Source organism: Leptosomus discolor, chromosome 3 (genome assembly GCF_034619465.1).
Source record: "Leptosomus discolor isolate bLepDis1 chromosome 3, bLepDis1.hap2, whole genome shotgun sequence".
Lineage (NCBI taxonomy): Eukaryota > Metazoa > Chordata > Aves > Leptosomiformes > Leptosomidae > Leptosomus > Leptosomus discolor.
The window spans coordinates 25547665-25567756 of NC_141393.1; the positions used below are offsets into that span (position 1 = coordinate 25547665).

At 50.2% G+C, this 20092-nt stretch overlaps 1 protein-coding gene across 2 annotated transcripts; it reads left to right on the forward strand.

Moving 5' to 3' along the window:
- The first annotated feature begins 7671 nt into the window (after window positions 1–7671).
- On the forward strand, window positions 7672–17445 carry NGB (neuroglobin). Of its 2 annotated transcripts, none has more exons than XM_086463374.1 (4): window positions 7672–7736; window positions 14314–14425; window positions 16018–16137; window positions 17299–17445. In XM_086463374.1, exons 1-4 carry the CDS (start codon window positions 7672–7674, stop codon window positions 17443–17445), a joined length of 444 nt encoding a protein of 147 aa, XP_086319500.1. The 2 variants fall into 2 exon arrangements, with proteins under 2 accessions (XP_086319500.1, XP_086319499.1); XM_086463373.1 differs by lacking the exon at window positions 7672–7736 and adding an exon at window positions 12851–12957.
- The last annotated feature ends 2647 nt before the right edge of the window (window positions 17446–20092 follow it).

The window sequence follows — 20092 nt, forward strand, 5'->3', positions numbered from 1 at the left end:
TTCTTTGTCTGAAAAGTGTCAAGAGCCATTGGATGTTGAATCCAAGAAAGCGGGATACTATTTATCAGGTGCCTTTCTCCTGTGTTAGGTCTGGTTTTGTAGATAGTCCTTTTATTCCATCTCCTGGTCTTCACCAGTTTCGATTTCTTGTCACAGTTCAAGGTTGCTACCTTGTAGCATCCAACATGAATGACACTTGGACCCCAGCTGTGTTCCTGTCTCAAGAAGTAATATTTGCAAAAATCTTGTGTGTGTGTTTCAAGGAACTCAAGCCTTTCATTTCAGAGTTCTTGCTCTGCTTCTCAGCTGTGCATCAAAATTACAGGTACAGGGAGAGCAGCAGGTGACTGTGTCTGTCTTTAAACATTGTGCATTTATTTCTCTTACCAAACCTTGAATGCTAATGTATTTCCTACAACACAGAAGGGCTGTGTTAGCATAGTTGTTCTGTGAGGGGGACTGAGACTCCAGTCAGACTTGCTTTCATTCTTCTTTTAATAGAGATCCGTAGCATTGTTCTGTAAGGCAGCTGCCTGTCACTGTAAGGCTCTGGCTTGGTGTGTCACATTTCTCTCCAGAAGCCGACTTCTGTAGACACTAACTCAGATGGTAGGGACCTATGCTTTTGATTCTAAAGGTTTTGAGTTAATCACCTGCTGCTAATACATAGTGGGAAGTCATTGTGCTAATTAGCTACTGGGTTTGATGATGCTTTTCCACTTGCGATTGCTGGAAGTGCTCCCACCTGCATGAGCCAGGGGTTCACAGTGGTGATGTATTGGCAAGGATGAGGGAGAAGGATGCAAACTTCTTCAGATCCTGCTTGATCTGACAGTGGCAGTGAATGTTAACTGTTGGCAACATGGCAGGCAGACAGTGCAGTGCTGCCTTTGCAGCAACGTGGTTCAGTATCCTTTACTCTTGGTGAGATTATCAGCTTAATACCTTGCCTTGAATATGAGCTTTTCCTAAGGTAGTCCCATTGCCATGGGGAGGATTTGCCAGAAAAGCTGATAAAAGCCGTGATTTAAAGTGTAGGGTTTTTCCCAGCACACACAATCAGACACTTGACCTTAACACTAACAACAAAGAAAAGTAAGAAACTCATGTTTCAGAATGACAGTTTCTAATGCTCTTTGTTCATCAAATTAAATCTGTGAGAAAGCAAAGATCGAATCAGTAACCTTGATTACGAAGGGGTCAGCTTTGTAGGAGCTGCCTGAGGAAGATGAGCCTTGTGTTCATCTGTGGCCAGTGTGTTCCTTGGCCAGGGTCCCTCTCTCCTTTATTGCTAATAATCTTTTGGGTGGGGATGGGCAACTGAGTTTGGGGATTGACCAGCTGAAGTTGGCAGATACAATGCTCCCACCCCACCTTCCTATGCACAAGCCCAGCTTCTGTTTCAATACAGAGAAAGGTTTGGTTTTCTTTAGGACTACCATTTCAGAAATCCTCTGAGAGCGCTTGATTGGCATTAAGACTAATCTATTTCTTAGGCCTTGTGTGCTGGTAAGGGGATGGAGGCATACAGTGTAAAAATACAGCTATTCCACAAGAGGGAGCAACCTCCAGCAGAATTTTATTATTTTTTTTTAATCTGGAGTTAAAAGTGTTAAAAGGCCTGTTTATCGAATGTACACACATTCCTTTCAGAGTTAAGTGAAGGTGACCTGTCCACCTATAGTCATAGCTGGTAGGATGTCACATCAGCATGTGACACATCATGATACTCATTACGAGCCCACACTGCCTGCCTTTAGATGTTCCAGCACAGCAACAGTCCTCGTCCAGGTCCCACAGCACAGACATCTAGGACCTCCATGGAAGGCCCAAGCGGCTGGAGGATCTTTTCGGGTCTCCGGAACAGACGTTGATTCAGCACACCCACAGTCCTTATCCAGCTCCGTACCAGGACAGGCATGTCTTGGTACTTTAAACAGTCCTCATCCAGCTCCCGTAGGATAGTCTTCCGTCTCAGTCACCAGGACAGAATTTGTTGGGCTTGGCATGGCTCGTGATGCAGGGCCACCCCCTTATATCACCGAGCCATTGGCGTCACAGTCCGATAGGTGAGGGTAGTCGTAAGTTGGGCAGCCCACCCTCAAGAGTGGGTCTAACTGTGCCCAACTTTCCACCTGTGGGCCAAGGCTCAAGGCAGAGATACGCATCTCACCAGATTTTGTTTCGCCTTTGGAATACCGTTGGTGAGGGCTATTGATAGGGATGAAGTAGCCATAATTCCCGCTGGGACAGGGGTCAGCTTGGTTACCGTCAAGGAGCGTCATTTGAAGACTAGAGAGCAGACATTTCCTCTGCACCCTCTGGACTCCAAGGGTTGCATTGTCAAGTAAGCGTAAATTGATATTGCTCTGTTTTCTTTCAGGAGAAAAATACTGGAAAATTATTTTAGTTAGAATTTGACCTTCAATATTTGCTTCTCAAAACAAAACCTGTCAGGCTATAGCTGGAACGTAATAGTAACCAGTATTTTGTGAGGTGAATAACAGGCAATAACTAGGATTCCCTTACTGATTCTGACTTAAAATGTCTGAGTGGCGCAGATGTGAAGCTATGGGTGCAGGGCACTCTTTGCTTTCTGAATGGAATTTGGGCTGCTTCAGTTCAGTTCTTCCGTTTGGGCTTGTGGAATGAGTTCAGGTTCATTTTGAGGACTGATTAATAGTCCCCTTCCCCAGTCATGTGGAAAAGAGCTAACAGTGCTTTCTGAGGCCAGAAGATGCTGTTCTCTGGAGCAGCTGCTTTCTTTGAACTGTGCTTGACAGGGCTCCTTTTATCACTGGCAAAGTATTTCATCAACCTGTATCCGTGGATTCAAATCACAAAAAGCTACAGGCTGCCATGTTCCCTGCTTCAAATTCTTTTTTATGTGTAAACTCTATTTTCACCTCTTCAGTCTTTGGAGGATAGATAGAAGGCCTCTGGCCTCATCTAGCTTCATCCTAGACAATCCATCCTTAAAAGGTTTCTGTTAACAGTCACTTCAGGACACAGGTGCACACGCACGTATTCCAGCAGCAGGGACTGGCCTGTTTCCAGGAACTGGCCTATTCTTGCTAGGAGGCAGAGGTGTGACTGTGAGGAGGATTTGAATGGAGGTTCCTGTGCCAAGGTTGCCCTTGGTCCAGGTGGAGAACTTTGTGTCATATACTGCTTACTAGTATTGTTCACAGCCCTGTGGGTGGGAGAGCCACCACCACGCTCTCGCCTGCAGAGAATTTTCTTTTTGCATCTTGATTGGAAGGGCTTATTGATGCACAAAGGGCATTGACAGGATCTACCTTTTTATGTCTCCCTCCTTCCTTCCACGTCTTCAAGTATGCTCAAGGTACAGGACATGTCTTTGCTTCTCTTCCAGTTTTTAGGCTGTGCATCTGTTTCTTGCACGTGCCTGAACAAGGGGTAGGACAGGACACCTCTTAGCATTTACCTGAAGTTCTCCATTGCCACACCTAGCAGTTTCTCTTCCAAAGGCTGTGCCTGTGTGACTTACCCTCTGGGCTGCCACTCCGCGCACAGGTACCGTTATAACACTGTTTCCTCCTCTCAGGATCCTGCTGGCAATGTGAAAATCTCCTTAGCAGTGCCCTGTGCCTCCACCAGCTGGGGAATATAGGAGTTATATATATATGAATATAGGTAAATATAGGAGTATTTACCCCTTTACAGCAAGTGACCCCACACATTGGCAAGGGTGTGTCATGAAATAAAAAAATGTATGGACTGTTAGAACACCATAAGGCTCTTTCCTGCTGGGAAAGGAATGCTGAGGATAGGAACACCGCCTCCATAGCACACTTGCTGTCTTCAGCGGCGCTGTGGGCTGCAAGCAGTCAGGACTGAAAATTGTCTCTGTCTTCTCTAAAGTACTAAGACCTTGGTTGCATCGTTAGTTGTGAGTTGCTTTACTTTTGAAACTCCCATATGCTCTTTACTTGAATGTCAAGGGCTAAGATTGTCACAAATAATATCTGAGGTTGGGGACATACTAGCACAGAAACCACTCCTGACAAATTTGTAATTGATACTAAAACTTTGCCAAGTGAGTTTACTGTGTTTTACAAGAGGCAGTGTTCAGAACCATCCTTGAAGAACTTGCCCCTGACTGGGGGAGTTTGGAGCATCAGTGAGAGGGGTTCTCTTGTAATTGTCCTGTATTCTGAACCTTTCTTACGAATACTGCGTGTGTATGTGTGCGCGCGTGTGCATCTGTCCATGAATGGGAAAATGTTCCCTTGAGCTATAAATGTGTTTTGTACAGGAGATCACGGAAAATGAGGTAGAATTTGGAATTTAATTTTGTAATAAATACCTCTTCTTTCAAGAATTCTCTTTGTGTCTAGATTTTGAGGTGATTTTTTTCCCCTTTCCCCTCCCCAAGCAACATGAACTTTAAACAGACCCATTGGTGAGTTCAATCTAGGACAATGGTGATCTATGTCAGCTTTTAGCACACAAATATTGCTGGACTGCAGTTCTAGGAGTTCATGTTTTACTGCAGTCCAAGTCATATGCCGATAAGCACAGCAGGGAGTGAAACTGGTACGTTTGGATGAGAATAAAGTACCGTCTGTTGAAGTGGGTTTATTTCGCCATGTTAAAGACTTGTTAAATTGTAAATATGTATAATATGTCGGGTTTAATGGGTATATTCATCAAGCTTCTGGTAGGTTGCCTATGAACACTTTATTCGACAGATCAAGCACTTTATTCAGGAAAGCAACATTTTTCTTTAAGTCATTCTTAGGTTGAGTGCGTAGTGTCCATACCATCAGACCAATGCATAATTTTATACAAATGTGGCCCTTGCTGTGAGCTAAATGGAAGAGTCTGTAATAAAACTGGGACGTTGTAAATCAGAATCCAGCTCTATGCCAGGCTGCAGTGACAGGGCAGCATATACTTTTTAGTACAGTGTAACAAGGGGTTGCCATTCTTGGGGTGCAACTAGATGGGGAAAACCAAAATACAGCCTTCTTATGTGGGGCTACACATTGATGCCCAGATCAGTGCCGGAAGAGAGCTAACCGGTCTGTTTAGACATGTTCCAAGGGCTGCTAAAGTAAAGCCGGGACAGCTAGAAACTGGTCTATGGCCTGCACAAGGTGATATAATAGGGTAATAGATGGTTACTGAAGAGCCTATCGACAGCTGGTGTTGGTTCAGAACGTGCAAGTTGGTCTTTGGATATTGTCTGATGAGGGCTATCGATCTGGAAGGAAGGACTGCTGATACAGACGTTGTGCTAGAATGTATGGAAACAACTGTAAGGAAAAGGCATGAAGTAGTGTTCAGAAAACACTGATGGTATCTGAAGTAACACTTTACTTCTCACTGCCCTCTAAAGGAAGAATGGCTTCTTTCTGCAGGTAAGTGATCGCGCGTGGGTGGACACTGGTGACTGATTCCATTTGCATTTGATTTGAACCGACAGATTTCTAGGCTCCTAAATTCCATCCGCCATCCTGTTACATGTTCCTCAACAAGAATGAGGCTTTTTTATAACCTGGTGTTTTAATATGGATTTTGTGCTCTGTCTTCAAGCTGCTGCTTAATTTTCTTTTCTGCTAACCAAATAGAAACTTTCAGTGCAAGTTGCTTTCTCTAGCCCTCAATCTCCCCAGCTTCTTTTCTCATTTCCTTCGGTTTACCCATATAGTTTCCCAAATTGTGCACTGTCTTCCAACATCAGTCTCCCCAGTTCCATATGCTGAAATAAATCTTCATTGCTCCTACCGCTGCTTCCTGGTTTACATCCAAGGATTGTGGCTCTACACTTTGGAGTTGTGTTCCAATACACCATCTCTAACTGGCACTGGCCCACATAGCGCATGCTCTGGAAATAGAAAGTTTGTGCTTTATCTGAATGGGCATAGTCTACCAAGTGTTATGATTGCTGTAAATTGCTTTGTCCCTATTTACCATTCTTGCAGTTGTTTTATCTCCAAAGCTCGTCATCCTGCTGTCTTGCAGCTGACAAAAGGTACTTTTCAGGCTTCATTCGTCTGACTTTTTTTTTTCACAGTGTATTTTAGGATGAGGTAGTTCTGAAGTACCTGGGTTTCTCTGTTGACCAGAAAGGGAATTTAGGTTACTTGCCCATAGGAAGGCAGCTGTGCTGGGTCAGCTGAGTCCCACCCTGGCAGTGTGCTGGTCTGTTGGAATGCTTTAGGGAGAGTAACTATTTGGTTAGAAGGTGGAGAAGGAAACTAGTTGAGAAGTGGGGAGGATTGGTTGAGATGAGAATGTGAACATGTGTAAGATGGTATGTCTTTATTTAAGATTTGTGAACAGTGTGAGAACAGCCAAATAAAGCCAGTGCAGCTGAAGAAAGTGGCTTTAAACAATTTGATAACTTCCAGGCAAAATCCCATTGGAAGCAATCTGAGGAGCGATATTTAAAGGTTAACAAGGGCACAAGCACCAGCTATCCCAGTGCAAAGCAAAGCCAGGAAGAGCCAAAGATGAGAAGCTGAATAAGAAGTTGTTATTGACTTCACATATAACAAGAGAAGCATCCAGGAAGTGAGAACTCAAATTACTAAGGGCTGCTGTGAAAGACTCATGCGGAGGGGGAAAGCAAAAAGGCTGCTTCACAGAATGAAGACATAATGAGGAATATCAAAGTTAATGAAAAACTGTCAGGATAGAGGTAGTAAGAGATGGATCAAGCATTAGACCGCTCCTTGGCAGAGTAGGAAAGGCATGAACTGATGGATCACTGAAAAATTGTACGCCCATCTTCAAATGCTTCTATAATAAACTCCCTACTGTTTTTTTTCATTATTTTCTCTATGCTGGGTTTTATCAGCTTAGTTAGTTTCTTCCTTACTTAATCATTCTGTTTGGCCTTTTTGAGTATTGTCACATTTTGCACTCTGTAAGTCTGCTGAAATTTCTTTATTTCAAGCATTATTAAAAAAAAAAAAGTTAACAATAAGTAGGTTGGAGGTACTCTCAGGCAGCTCTTGTAGGACTCCTGGGTGCAAGCTGTCTATGCCTGCTGATTTTAAGGCTTGCTAACAGTTGCTGTTTAACATCCTATTTAGTTACTAATGGATTGGGAAGTGTTTTAAGATGTAGCATAACTGCATCATTCTCCTCAAGACAGAGCCACAATATTTATTCAACACTTGGGCATCTTTGACTCTGGAGTTTGCAGGTGCAAAATTTCTCACTGAACTGGAGAATTATTTTTGACAGAGCCCCAAACCTGGAATGGCTTAGGTGAGAAGGAGGAGACCTCAAAGGGAAGGATCCCACATGTAGAAACAATAACACATGGGGTTTGTTTTGAGAGCAGATGGCTGGGTGTACAAAGCTGAAAGTGAAAAGCACAGCCTTGCCACGTAGGAATGGGTGCAATTGAATGCAAAATTTTTGTTTTAATAAATCACATCAAAGTGATTCGGAGACAACCACTGTAGGTCAAATGATTATAGGAGATGCCCTAGTCAATAGTGTGAATTCAAATTGCAAGAGGGAGGGGGAAAGGACTGGGTTGAGATCGTAGAGGACTATCAATGAGCACTTCAGAGACCGGCACCACTTCTGAAACAAGGCAAACCCAGTGGGGAAACTACAGAGGAGGCTCCATAGGGAGTAAAGCGTCCTTTCACCAAGCTTTTGCCATGATGTTTCAGCAGCTGAAGGATGATCCAGTCCAGAAGTTTAAGGACAACCAGAGGAAGATCCAAGCCTGTGTGCACTATCTCTTGGTAGGACAGAAGCCAGGTAACTGTGCTGACACTGTGCTTGCCAAGTTGCCAGGCGTTAGCTAGAGCACCGCATTGAGCTGATGAGGCTGCAGAGCTTTGGGACCATGGCTGCTTCCATCTCACCAGCTTGGAGTGCACACACCTCTGTAGTTGTGTCTTAGGATCAAATTCAGCTTGTGTGCCAAGACTGACATGTGGACAGACTTTTTGAACTGGCTTTTGTAGTGACTTACAAGAGGCAGAGGTTGCTTCTTGGAAGATCACAGCCTGGTGGTGGGAGTAACAACTGGTGGATTGTCACTGAGCTAGAGTGCAAGGGGAGTAACAACTGAGGTGAGGTCTGAGCATCTAGAAGTGCCAGACCTGGTCCAACAGCCTCATAAGTCAAAAATACTCAGGCTAGCAGCTCTCTGTGTGCTCCCCTTTGGCTTCTCCCCCTTGCTTTGTGCCCTGTCAGCCTTGACTTGTTTTCACCTCCCTGTACAAAACTTTCCCCGGATGTTCCTGGAAGATCCAAGATGAACCTGAGGATGCCTAGTAGCAAATCGAAATCGAAAGACATGTTTTCATTTTATTCTGCTGTTGAATCCTCTCCCACACATTGTTCCTCCTCCCTCTGCCTCTCCCTCTCCCCTTAGCCCAAATCCTCAAGGTCAGTAGTGCTGCCCTGCTCTCCCTGCAGGCACGGTGGCAGTCAGCGAGCTCTGCAGCTGTTGCCTTCATCATTTTATGAGCATGATTATTCCCTCCCACATCTCTTTTTGCTTCTAGTTATGCCACTGTATTTTGTGACTTGCTTTTCTACTGAGCTGCTCTGCGCCATGGCCCAAGGGGGTAGCTTGAGAAGACTGCTGGGAATGTGGCATGACCTCTGCTTCCAACTGAGGACGGGGATGGGAGTCTGGGAAAAGAGGAGCCATCATGGTCTGTGGTTTTGAGACTGGGGGCAAGGGAAAAGAAAAGGGATTTATTCAAGCCCAGGATTTCACATCCGAGGTGAGCAGGGAGCCTGAAGCAGCTAGATCAGAGTGGCATTATTCATGAAGACTCACAGATGTAGAATTGGAATTTAGCAGGAGTCCAAAGGGGATTTGGGTCTGTTGGTACAGCAGCTGTGATGAAAACTGACGGTGCCACAGCAGCACGTGCAAAACAGTCATCCCCAGGCCAGGCTGGTGGGGTGTCCCTGGGGAGGGAGGGTTGTTCTCCAAGCACCCCGAGCACAGGGTTGGGGACTGACATTTGTGATCTTGTTCCCAGTTCTGTCACACTGTTTTACAAGTTTGGAGAAGTTTCTTTCCTGTGGGTAAACTGAGGCACTGAACAAGTAAAGCCGACACTTGGCAAGGGGAGTTATGAGTGTTGGTACTGTAACTTAAAGGGGCTGTAGATTACATGAGGCCCCCTACAAATGAAAAACATTATAAATTTGTGTTCTTCCAAAGCATAAAAGAGCTTTATCATTCTCTTTGCAGGTCAGTGAGCTTCTCCAGAAATCTGCCTCCCCTTTCTCCAAGGGGTCTGCAAATGACTTGGAGCAGTCTGTGCTGCTGACCTGGTGGCTCTTCACTCACGAGAGCTCCAGGGGCAGTCTTGTAGAAATCCAAGAACGTCTCAGAAGAGAGCTGAGATGCCAGGCTAGGCACATGGAGCCAAGGGAGCTGGAGGCTGTAGCAGGAAACCCTCAGACCATGGAAATGGTTGCAGTGTTCAGCCTCTTGATGCATCCTGAGGCTTCCTCATGCTTGAAGGCTCGTAAAACACTTAAACAAGAAAGCAGGTTTGCTTGTTTGTTTTTCCTTGTACTTTAAATCCTCTCTGGACTCCACTTGTGCTGTCAGCACCTCAGTGCCGTGGCAGCAGGAGGAACTCCTCCGACAGCCACATAGCTGTGAGGGGGAAGCTGCTCTGCACATGGGGAAGAGCACCATGTCTCCCGAGCCCTCACTCTTTTAAATCATGTGAATAGTGGTTCAGATGGTTCTCACCCCTGAGCTCTCCCTCTCTCCCACCTCAAGTCCCTCCTTACAGCTGTAAGATCTATGCTGTCACAAGGGAAATACTGCTGGTTTTATTAAGGGAGAGGGCATGTATAATACGTGCCAGAAGGCAGCAAGGGATGGATTCACTGTTCAGAGGGGCAGGGAAGGTGGGGAAACTGCTCCTGAATGAGCCCTTACCCTGCTCGGAAGGAGCTGTTGCTGGCGGGCAGGTAAGGAATTAATTTTCTTTGGTTTTTAGACTCTGCTGAGTGTCATACCAGCATGGGTGCCAACAGGTAGGCAGGGGTATGGCCAGCCCATTGACCCTTTCATCAGCTGGGGCACCTGTGTGTTCCACAGAAGGAGAAGACACGTCACGCTCAGCACGCTTGTTGCTGCTGTTATGCCTGGTCTGTTCTGACACTTGTGACTGTGAGCACTCAGCGTGCAGCCACCATCTGCAGCACGGAGGGAGGGTGCAGGGGGGAAGATTTTGGACAAAAGCCACCATTTTCCATTGCCGTCACTGCTATTGTCTGAGGTACCCTCGCCATCATGAGCAGTGGCTGAACCTGCATTTTATTGTTGCCCTGGGATATGATAGTTGGTATCACAGACCAGAGGAAAGGTGTTCCATGTCCCAGCTAAGCTTTAGCAGCTGGTCACTCTTAACTTGCTGTTGTGGTGCTTCTCTTCCTCCTCTATCAGCCAGCTCTGAATATATTAAAAATGTTGCTAGGCAAATATTCAGCCTTGGTTGCTGCTCTGACTGCACATGTGTGCTTCAACTCTGCTTCTCGGTATCCTGTGGTCAAGGGAGGACTCTCTACTCTCCTGTCCGGCACCCTGGCAGCACAGCGCTGCCACCCTGTTCTGTTCCCCCTTCTTGTTAGCAGGGGCAGGCTGAACTGTCCAGCCAGCCTCTGGTGAAACTCCACGTCTATGTGGTTGTGACAACCGGCTGAAATATCCGAGTAGCTTGTGCAGATGCATATGGGATGACACTTCATGCTATTTGCTGGTGCGCTCGACCAGCTGCAAGATAGCTAAAGGTTAACCTTTGTGTCGGCGCTACCGGGCTTGCGTTCGCTGCCCTGCTCAGATTAACCTGCTATTTCCCACTGCTCTTTCAGGCTCCTTTCAGCTTCAGCAGTGACATCGCACTGATTTATCATCAGTCCCCTGTGTGAATGTTTCCTTTGCAACCGCACAGCTAAGATGCTGTTTTCAGTGGGAGCTTCCTGTGGACCAGAAGGTGGTGGCCAACAGCAGGAAGCACTGCGGGCTGGCAGGTTGCATATTCCAACCCTTCAGCCATGAGATGGCCCTGCAGCTCATGACTTTATTATTGACTGCTTTGTATTTATTCCCTGTTAGGTAAGAATATAGATGTGTAGAGATCACATGCTTGTTGGGATTATTATGAAAGCTAAAATGCTGTATTTTTAACAGGAGCCATTATTTAACAGAAGCCGTTTGCATCTTTCCAGGACCTGGGACCTTTGACATTAATTAAGTCTTTTCTGGCAATGGCATTCAAAACACTGTATACCTGGAACATCATTTGCTTTCTGGCTCAGGAGCCAGAGATCTGTAAGTATTTGTGGGACTCCCTGGTCCCATCTGGCAGTTCAATTTCTTTGTGAGTTTGTTGGACTCTTCAAGAGCACAGCTTTAGGACAGGGTTCTCCAGCTTCCTCTAATGTCTGTGGAGCTTTTCCTATACATCATCTTGTTGGGTTTGCGCTGAGAATGTGAGGTCTCAAAAGCCGGAGAAAACAGGTGATTTATTCTGGCACTTGCAGAGACGTCTCCGGTGGCTTCCAGCTGTCACTGCAGTCAGTGCTGTCTGGCTCTTGAGGAGAAAGGCCCCTGGGAGACAATCTGGGGCTGGGGCTGAGGATGTAGCACGGTGCCTTTGAACTTGTCTTCTCCCGAAGATTATTTTCAGTACACTAATGAGAAGAGCCTCCTTTCTGCCTACACTGAGTCAATGTGCTCCTGGGTTGGGTCAGAGGCTGCTGTCTTCTCTCCTAATTACAAGAAATGATCTGATATATAGAACCAGAACTTGTAATAAGATCAGCACAATTGTTATTTCAGAGCAGACTGTGATGGTTGTATTTGTGCTTTTGTGCTGCTCCCGTGCTTCTGAGAACTGTAACTTGCATGACTGCTTTGGCTTCCCTGGCTTCTGTTGTGCTGCTTGAGACCTTGCTTGCCCCTTCTCGCCTTGTTTCCTCCATGCTGCCTAAATCCCGGGGCCAAATTAAAAGCAGTGTTTTCCTTTGTCTGAACAATACAGAGAAGCTGCGTGTCCTGAACATGTTTGACAAAGATGACATGTCTTCTGATCGGTTATTAACAACTTTGCCTGGTTCAGCTGGCTTAATTAGCCTTGAATTAAACATTTGTCTCGCAGTGTCTAGACTGCATCTGCTTGTGGAGGTAGCGGGTGGCTGTGGGGTGTCCTGAGCCTCAGTGGAAGCGGCCGAGAGCGAGAGGATGCTGTAGTGCTGGAGGATCGCTGAGGGCCTCCACGGCACAGTTGGGCTGGCGGGGAGCTGGCCCAGGGCTGGTCCCGCTGCTCCCCTCGCCAGCGCTGTGCTGCCTCGCTGCTTCACTTGCCGAATCGGGCCGATTGGAAAATGTCAACCATGAACGAGCTGAACTTTCTACTCTGCCCTGCGGCTGCGAGTCCTGGGGGGGGGAGTGGTGGGGGGGGGATTTAAATTTCTTTTTTCTGTTTTTTGTTGTTGTTGTTGTTGTTGTTTTTCTCCCTTCCTTCCTTTCCCTGAGTGGGAAATACAAAGTGAGCCCTTCCTTACCCGTGTGGCGGTCGGGGAAGCCCCGGGTGGAGCAGAGGGGCCCCGGGGCGCTGCGGTGCCGGCAGCCCGCCGCGGGGCGGGCAGGGGCGGCGGGCGGGGCGCGGGCGCCCGGCGGGGCCGGAGCCCCAGGTGAGCGGGGCAGCGCGGCGCCGCCCGCCCGGGGCTGCGAGGGGGCGGCGGCGGCGGGGCCCTCCCGGCGGAGCGAGAGGCGGGCGGCTGCCGCTCGGCGGCCCCTCCGCCCGCGGAGGGAGCGGTGCCAGCGGCCGGCCCCGGGCGGCGAGGGGCAGGTCCCCACGCCCCCGCCATGGAGAGCGGGATGCTGCTGTCGGGCGGGCAGCGCGCCCTGATCCGGGAGAGCTGGCAGCGGGTGAGCGGCAGCCCCGTCCAGCACGGCCTCGTCCTCTTCACCAGGTGAGCGGGGCGGCAGCGGCGGGGGGCGGACACCGGCGCCCCAGTCTTGGCCGCCCGCCCGGAGCGACCGGGGGAGCGGGGTGTGTGTGCGGGTGTGTGTGATGTGTGATGGAGGGGCTCCGCTTCTTGGAGAGAAACGCTTCCCTTCGCCTGGCGACGGCCCCCGGCCGGCTGCCCTACCCCGCCCTGTCCCCTCCCCGGGGCCGAAGCCCCTCCGCCGCCCGGGGCAGCGGCGTGGGGCAGGCCGTCCGCTCCGCGCCGCTTCCCGGCCTCTCCCCCCCTCTGCGAGTGAGAACTTTGTTAGGGGGAGGCAGCGGGCAGGTTTCGGGCGGTCCTGCCCGCCGGTCCCCCGCCTTGTCACCGTTACTTCTGCCGCTGGGAGAGCTGCGTGCCTGCCCAGCGCCGGGGCGTGTGGCGAAGGGACCTCCCGACTGTCCCTGGCACGGCGCTGCGGCCCCGGCCGGAGACCTGGCCGCTGGGGAGAGGCTCGGTCTCGGGGCAGAGGAAATGGTGTGCTGGGGCGAATGGCTGGAACCCGACTCCTTGCGTCTCCGAAGCCGATTAATGGCTCGGTTATGGGAAGAAGAAAAGGAAAAAGCTATGAGGAGTCATTTTAAAAGGACGGTTGGAGAGTTGATGTCCAGCTTCTGGAGCGGGGCGTAGCAGGCGGGAGCCAAACCTTGCAGAGCAGAGCTGCGAGCAGCCACAGCGATGTTTGGGAGGTTTAGTGGAGGGGAGAGGGATGCATTAGTTTCATGTGTAGGATGTCTTGCCTGAATTCCCTGTGGCCTCCATGGACAGTGTCAGCCTGTTAGATGGCTGCTGCTGAGACCCATATGTGCCTGGCATACACTAGCAGGCAGGATGAGAAGGGAAACAATGGGAGCTGGTGATGGCGTGAGAAAGTGGGGCGTTAGCTGAGTTTGTACATGACCCCCTTGCTCAAGTAGGAAGGCTGGCGGCTGGAGCTTGCAGGTCTTCCCTGGATTTGGGAGCTTTGGGGCTCAAGGGGCTCATGAAGTGAGAAAGGGAAGAGTTGAGACAACAACCAAGACTTTGGGGAGAAGGGCCGGCTTGCGAGGAGCTCCAGCAAGCTGGGACTGTTCCTCAGGTGCCATCTGAGAGCTGTGGCTGTGGAAATAGAGACTTTTTTTGACCATAGGTAACCTGGATTGCCCCAAACTAAGACCTTTCAGAACTTCTGGGTTCTTGACAGGTGGGGAGGGATCAACAGGTAGGAGGGGAGGCAGAGCAGGGGGCTGTGGGTATGCTGCTGATGGGGTTGTTCCTGAGGCGAGTGGGACTCTGAATAAAGCTGAGGAAGTGAGAAGATGGGGGTTTCTCTTGCTGTTGCAGGTTGTTTGACTTGGACCCTGACCTATTGCCCCTTTTCCAGTACAACTGCAAGCAGTTTGCCAGCCCTCAGGAGTGCCTCTCTGCCCCCGAGTTCCTGGATCACATCAGGAAGGTGAGAGAGGGGCTGTGGCATGGCCAGATCACAGCCTCTGTGGAAAAGGAAGCCCTTAGGCAATGACTTGAGACTGTGGAGTGTCTGACTGGGGAACCAGGCATGGGAAGTCTCCTCCTGAGCTGGTAACTGCAGGGGGTTACTCATGCTAGCAGAAGGTGCTGTTGTGAGGACAAAGTGCCCTGCAACAGTGGGGAGGGGATGAGGATGCAGGTTGTGGTGGGTAAGAAGCACCATGCCGATTTCCGTGCCCCAAAGTGGATTATGTCTTGTGAAAGTTGAAAGCCCGCTTCTTCTGGAAGTGGAAGGGCCTCAGTGAGCTCGCTTCTGTCCAGACAGGGACTGAAGCCCTCTGCTCGGCCACATGCTGACCAGGAGGTGGCACAGAGCTGAGCAGTGGGCCAGGCTCCCATGGACTCACTACTGCAGAGATGCTGTTGGTGTGGCTGTAGAGCCAGAAGGCCCACAGTGTCTCTTGGATAGCCTCTGGGAGAGTGCTGCGATACCCATTCGCCTCCCCTCGAAACAGGGAGAGGAGCAATGCTGATGTCATCTGGAGGAGCTCATGCACGGACAGAATTACACCCAGTGCAGCAGAGGCCCTTTGCTGAGCCCTGAGGAGAGGCCCTGCCAGGGCAGAGCACAGCCCTGGCTTGCAGATGCCTTCATAAATTGTCTGGCTCCATCTTTTCTGGCTCCATCTTTAAACCAGTTTGGTGCCTCACTTGCCTGTCTTTATTCCTCATAAGAGGCTGTTTCAGGACTGCGCTCCTCTGATAGCTGCAAGCTTTTTGTTATTTTCCAGCCTCTGTTTATTGGCAAAATTAAGTCCATTTTTACTTCTGCTATTATTACCTTGAGCTGAAATAGCTCTCTGCTCTTGTTGGAGATAATTTCCCTGTTGAAATTATAGAGCACAATTCTATCACCTCTTGGCTTTGTCAAGCTAACCAAGCCCTGGCTTTAATCTCTTCTTCTAATTTGTCTGTCTGTTCCCTTCATCCCTCATTAACCCTTCTCTGTCCTGTTTCCATTTGACTCTTCATGCTCCTTTCTGGGAGACCACAGTGGTATGTGCTTTACCAGACCAGGTCTCTTGGCTGTACTATCCACCCCATCTGCTCAAAATACCTTGGCTGATCTTGGAACTGGAGTTGCCTTATTCACAGTTGCACCATCTTGACAACTTCTAGTTGGAAATTCTAGTCCTGGCAACTTCCAGGGCTCCCCTGCAGTTGTCCTGAGGTTCTAAGAGCTGTAATGACTGCATCAGTGTTAGACCTTAGCCCATAACTGCTCTGCTATAGGGTTGTTTACCCTCTCCAGGACAGGGAGGTCAGCAGCGCTGCTTGCTGTGGCACCTCTGGCAGTGTCCCATGGAAGGATGTGATGTGTGCTGCTGCGAGCATGTCTTACTGATGTGACACATGGATCACAGTAGAGCAAAGGAAAGCTCAGAGGGCATCTGCTGGGCTAGGAGGTCATCAGGCTGAGAAGAGTGAAGTAGGGGGGTAGAGGGGTCAGACTCTTTGTCCTCTGGGAGGGCAGCAGAACCTTGCTGTTAATGCCATTCTGCCTCTGTGCTCCTGCAGGTGATGCTGGTGATCGATGCTGCTGTGAGCCACCTGGAGAACTTGTCCTACCTGGAAGAGTATCTCTGCAACCTTGGCAAGAAGCACCAGGCGGTTGGTGTGAAGGTCGAGTCTTTCTCGGTGAGGCATCCTGTCTTGTCCCACTGCAGATGTGTTTGTGCAGCCCTGCCTGCAGTCTTTGGCTGTCCCCATCCCTCTGAGCCCACCTGCTAGTTTCAGCTGGCTGGAGAGAAAGCTGGTGGCGCAGGGCAGCCCCTGAGATGCTGGTACCTGCATAGTGATGTTGGCTCAGTCAGGTAAACCCTTGAGCTCCCCTCATTTTCTGCCCTCCACCAGTAAGTCCAGCGAGAAAGGACAGAGGGGAGCAAGGCATTTCCCCTGTTTGAAGAGGACCACGGTTTGGGGCAGTGCACTCTGTCCTGCAACACAGGGCTGCAGGCTCAGCCTTTGCCCTGGGCCCTAGATCTCTGGGCAAACCTCACTGCACCTGGGAAAGGGAGCATCCACCTCTCTCTGTGTCTGCACTGGGATGGGGTGGCTGCATCTCAGCCCCTGCTTCTTCTGTGGCAGTAAGACAGGAGCATCCTCCATATTAAGCCCTTGCTTACTCCTCTCCCGCCATCAACCAACTAACAGAAATGCTGGACAACGCAGCAGGGCCGGGCAGGTTGAAGGAAAGGTTTCTAACCAATGCATGGCTCCCTCCTGATGCTGCTAGCTTTGGTCTTCTTCAGAGGGAGCAGGGTCCCTGCTGCTTGGGATGGTGATCCCCACCAGCCCTGCGCCCAGTGTGTAGGTGCTCCCGGATGGGGTTGCTCCCAGCTCCGTGAGGAGCACTGCCTCATGGAGAGGCCTGGGAGGCAGTGGGGCAGGCCCTCAGCATCCAGCCTAACCCACTCTCCGGGCATGAGCTGATCTGCTGATCCACTGATGTGCCAGGGGATGGGGCTGGCTACTGGCATCTGGGAGCCACAGAGGATGGACGTGTACCTCTCCCCTGGTGTGACATGTGCAGCGCCAGCCCTTGCTCCCTGCCTGCACTCCCCACTCACCCAGGGTATGGGGTGTGAGGTGAGAGCCAGCACAGGGCAGGGGAAGGGGACGGTGTGGGCTGGCTCTGGGCCCCCTCTGAGCAGCCAGGGATGGGATGGGATGGTCCCGCTGGTGGAGGAGAAGCAGCTGCCGTGCAATGGGAGAAGTCCAAAAAGGTGGAGAAGTCAGCGAAGAGGCTGCGTGTTGTCCCCCAGTTCTGAGCTTGATGCCTCCTTGTTTGGTTTGCAGACTGTCGGTGAGTCCTTGCTGTACATGCTGGAGAAATGCCTTGGCACTGCCTTCAGCCCAGACATGCGGGAGGCTTGGAGCAAACTCTACGGTGCTGTGGTGAAGGCCATGCGACGTGGCTGGGAGACCCTCCCAGAAGGGGACTAGATCCTGCCAGCCATCCCCATTCCCGACCACGCCGTGCTCTCTGCCTCTCTGCACCTCTGTCTTTGTGCACCAGCCCATTGCTGTCTCCTCCAGTCACGCGTGCTTTGGGGCTGTCCCAGTGATTCTGCCTTGCTTCGACATGACCATATCTCTGCCTTTGCTAAGGGCTGGCAGGGTGCATCTCTGCAGCAGAGCCTAGGAGTGCCACAGCACAGGTATGCCTCCCTGCCCCAAGTTCCTTCAGGCTAGCTCGAGCACCAACACCCATGTACCGACTCTGTTTTTTAGCTGGCTCGTCTTCCCTCCTCTTGCTACCCACCCTAGTTAGATGACAGCTAGTGTAGGCCTCTCAGGCTTATTTGCCTGAGTGCCTATTTGCCATGCTTGAGACTTGACAGGTCTGGCACTGCTCACTCCTCCCGTGCTGCTGTGCCTGGTTCAGCCATGGCAGTGGCAGATTTGGCTCCCTCCAGGGGCAGGGGCAGCAGAAGTGGGAGCTGGCCATACCATGTGGCCATCTTCCCCAGACCTTGTGGGGAGCTTTTCCCCCTCTCCTTCACCAACACAAAACTACCGAATAGTTAATCCTGGTGCTGCCTTCTGCATTACCTCTCCCCTGGATAGGATCCATGGCTTTTCCTTGTGTCAGGTTGGACACAACTCAGTGTGTTTCCTAGGGATGCTTCAAGGAACGGGGGTCACATTAATCCCGAGGTGAGGCTGCTTTTAGCCAGTCTGGGCTGCCAGCTGAAAGGCTTTGTGTTGGTTTGGCTGGTTGGTTTAACCACAGAGCCAGCTGAAATGCAACAGCAGTGGTGGCTCTTTACTGCTTTGTGTTAAGGAGAATAAAGTAAATACAAAGAAAAGATGTCTTAAAATGAAAATTAAGGTTGCAATCATGCCATGGCAACAGCTTCCAAAAATCATTCCGGCTCATGGCCAGAGGAAGCATAGCTGGAATTTCTCTGCTGATGCTGTCAGGACCTGGAGCGTTTCCCAGCTGCACGCAATGCCCATCTGCAGAGCTCCTCACCCTTTCGTAATCCCTCCCATCCGTATTTTAGAAACAGCCACTTCAGAGCAGACCGAGGCACACAGTTAGGTGCATGCAGCAGTGCTGTGTCAGGACAGGAGTGAGAGGACAGCATCTGCTGGAAGAAATCCCAGAAAATGGCTGAGAGCATCTAAGGGCTCTGGGGGCAGCTGAACTTGAGCACTTTGAAGAAGAGTCCATCTTTATGAAGAAGTTGCTGTGGGACAGGCAGAACCATGTTCCCAGCCATCACTAGTTCCAAGGACATGGAGTAAGCATTCAGCTACTGGCAGCGCTCTTTTTTGCTGCTCCTCCAGGACAGGAGGAGCTCAGCCTTGAGGGCTGAGATGGTCCTGTTCTAGAGACGTGTTCTTCCTATACTCAGATGTCCTTCACTCTGGGGCAGGAGAGGGCTGCCTGCTCCTTGCAGATGCAGCTGAGGTCTCCCAGCCCCATGCCACAGAGAGGATCATGGGGTGCCCTGTGAGATGGGGCTCTGCTTCCTTGCCACCAGGCCTGGTGGTAGCCATGGGCTTCCAGCAAGCAAGGAGCCCTCCGGCTGTGTTTGGGAGGAGAGATGAGGGGTGTTGTGGAACATGTTACCAGGCTCTGCTCCTGCAGTCCTACAGCGTGGTGTTGTGCATCATGGCCCATGGCTCGCTTTGTCAGCTGGGTCAGGTGAGGTCCTCCCTATTCTCAAACCAGGCAGTGAGGGATGGAGGAGCTGGGGCTGGGTGGAAGCGCTAGCTGTGATGGCATGGTACGGGGCAGGAGGGTTTGAGAATGGGAACATCACGTCTCTTTGCAACTGTGTGGCATCAGCCTTCAGCATTACTGGGGGGGACGCCTTCTGGCTCGGTGTGACAAGTAGGCAGCTGTGTGATGGGTGGGGTGTGGGTGTTACTGCCCTAAACCATCCCCGCTCCCTCTAGCTTTCCCAGCTCCTTGACTTCTCCTCTTCTGTACCATGTTTTGTGTAACTCCCAAGAGACCTGAACTAGTCTGTGTGCCTCTTACACCCAGCTGTACTATTTAATAAAGAACAACAGTGAGTCTTGGCCTTTTTTGCTGTCTTATGTTCATTTTAATATAAAAGGCCCAAGCAAGCCAAAAAAAAAAAAAAGGATGACAAAGATGAGTTTACTGGTTTCTTGTTGGCTCTAGCTTTGGCGATATTGGTCACTGGGAGTGCTTGTGTAGTCCAGCCTGACTAATATGAGAAAGCATCCAGCACCAAATGTCTGTAGGGAGCTTTTGTGCACTGTAATTGAATGGGTGAGCAGTAGAGGGGCTAGCAAAGGCATCCTGCTGCTGATTGCTCATTACCTTTCAAATTTAACGCTCTCTAATGGAACTAGAGTTTTAAGCAATCAGCCTAAAAATATCTTTTCTATTGTTCAGCTGCTGCTTTTGTTCTTTGAGATAGCATCATCTCACCTACTGCTGGTCACCCACTGCTGATTGCCCATAGCAGCAGGGCACAGCCTCACAGTGAAGTCCTTCCTGGCTCCATGCAGCATCCACCCTGCCAGGTGGAGTGAGGAGCCACCCCAGCAGCCCTGTCCCAGGGAGCAGCTGGTGGGGATGCAGGAGGTCCTGTCTGCTATACATTCC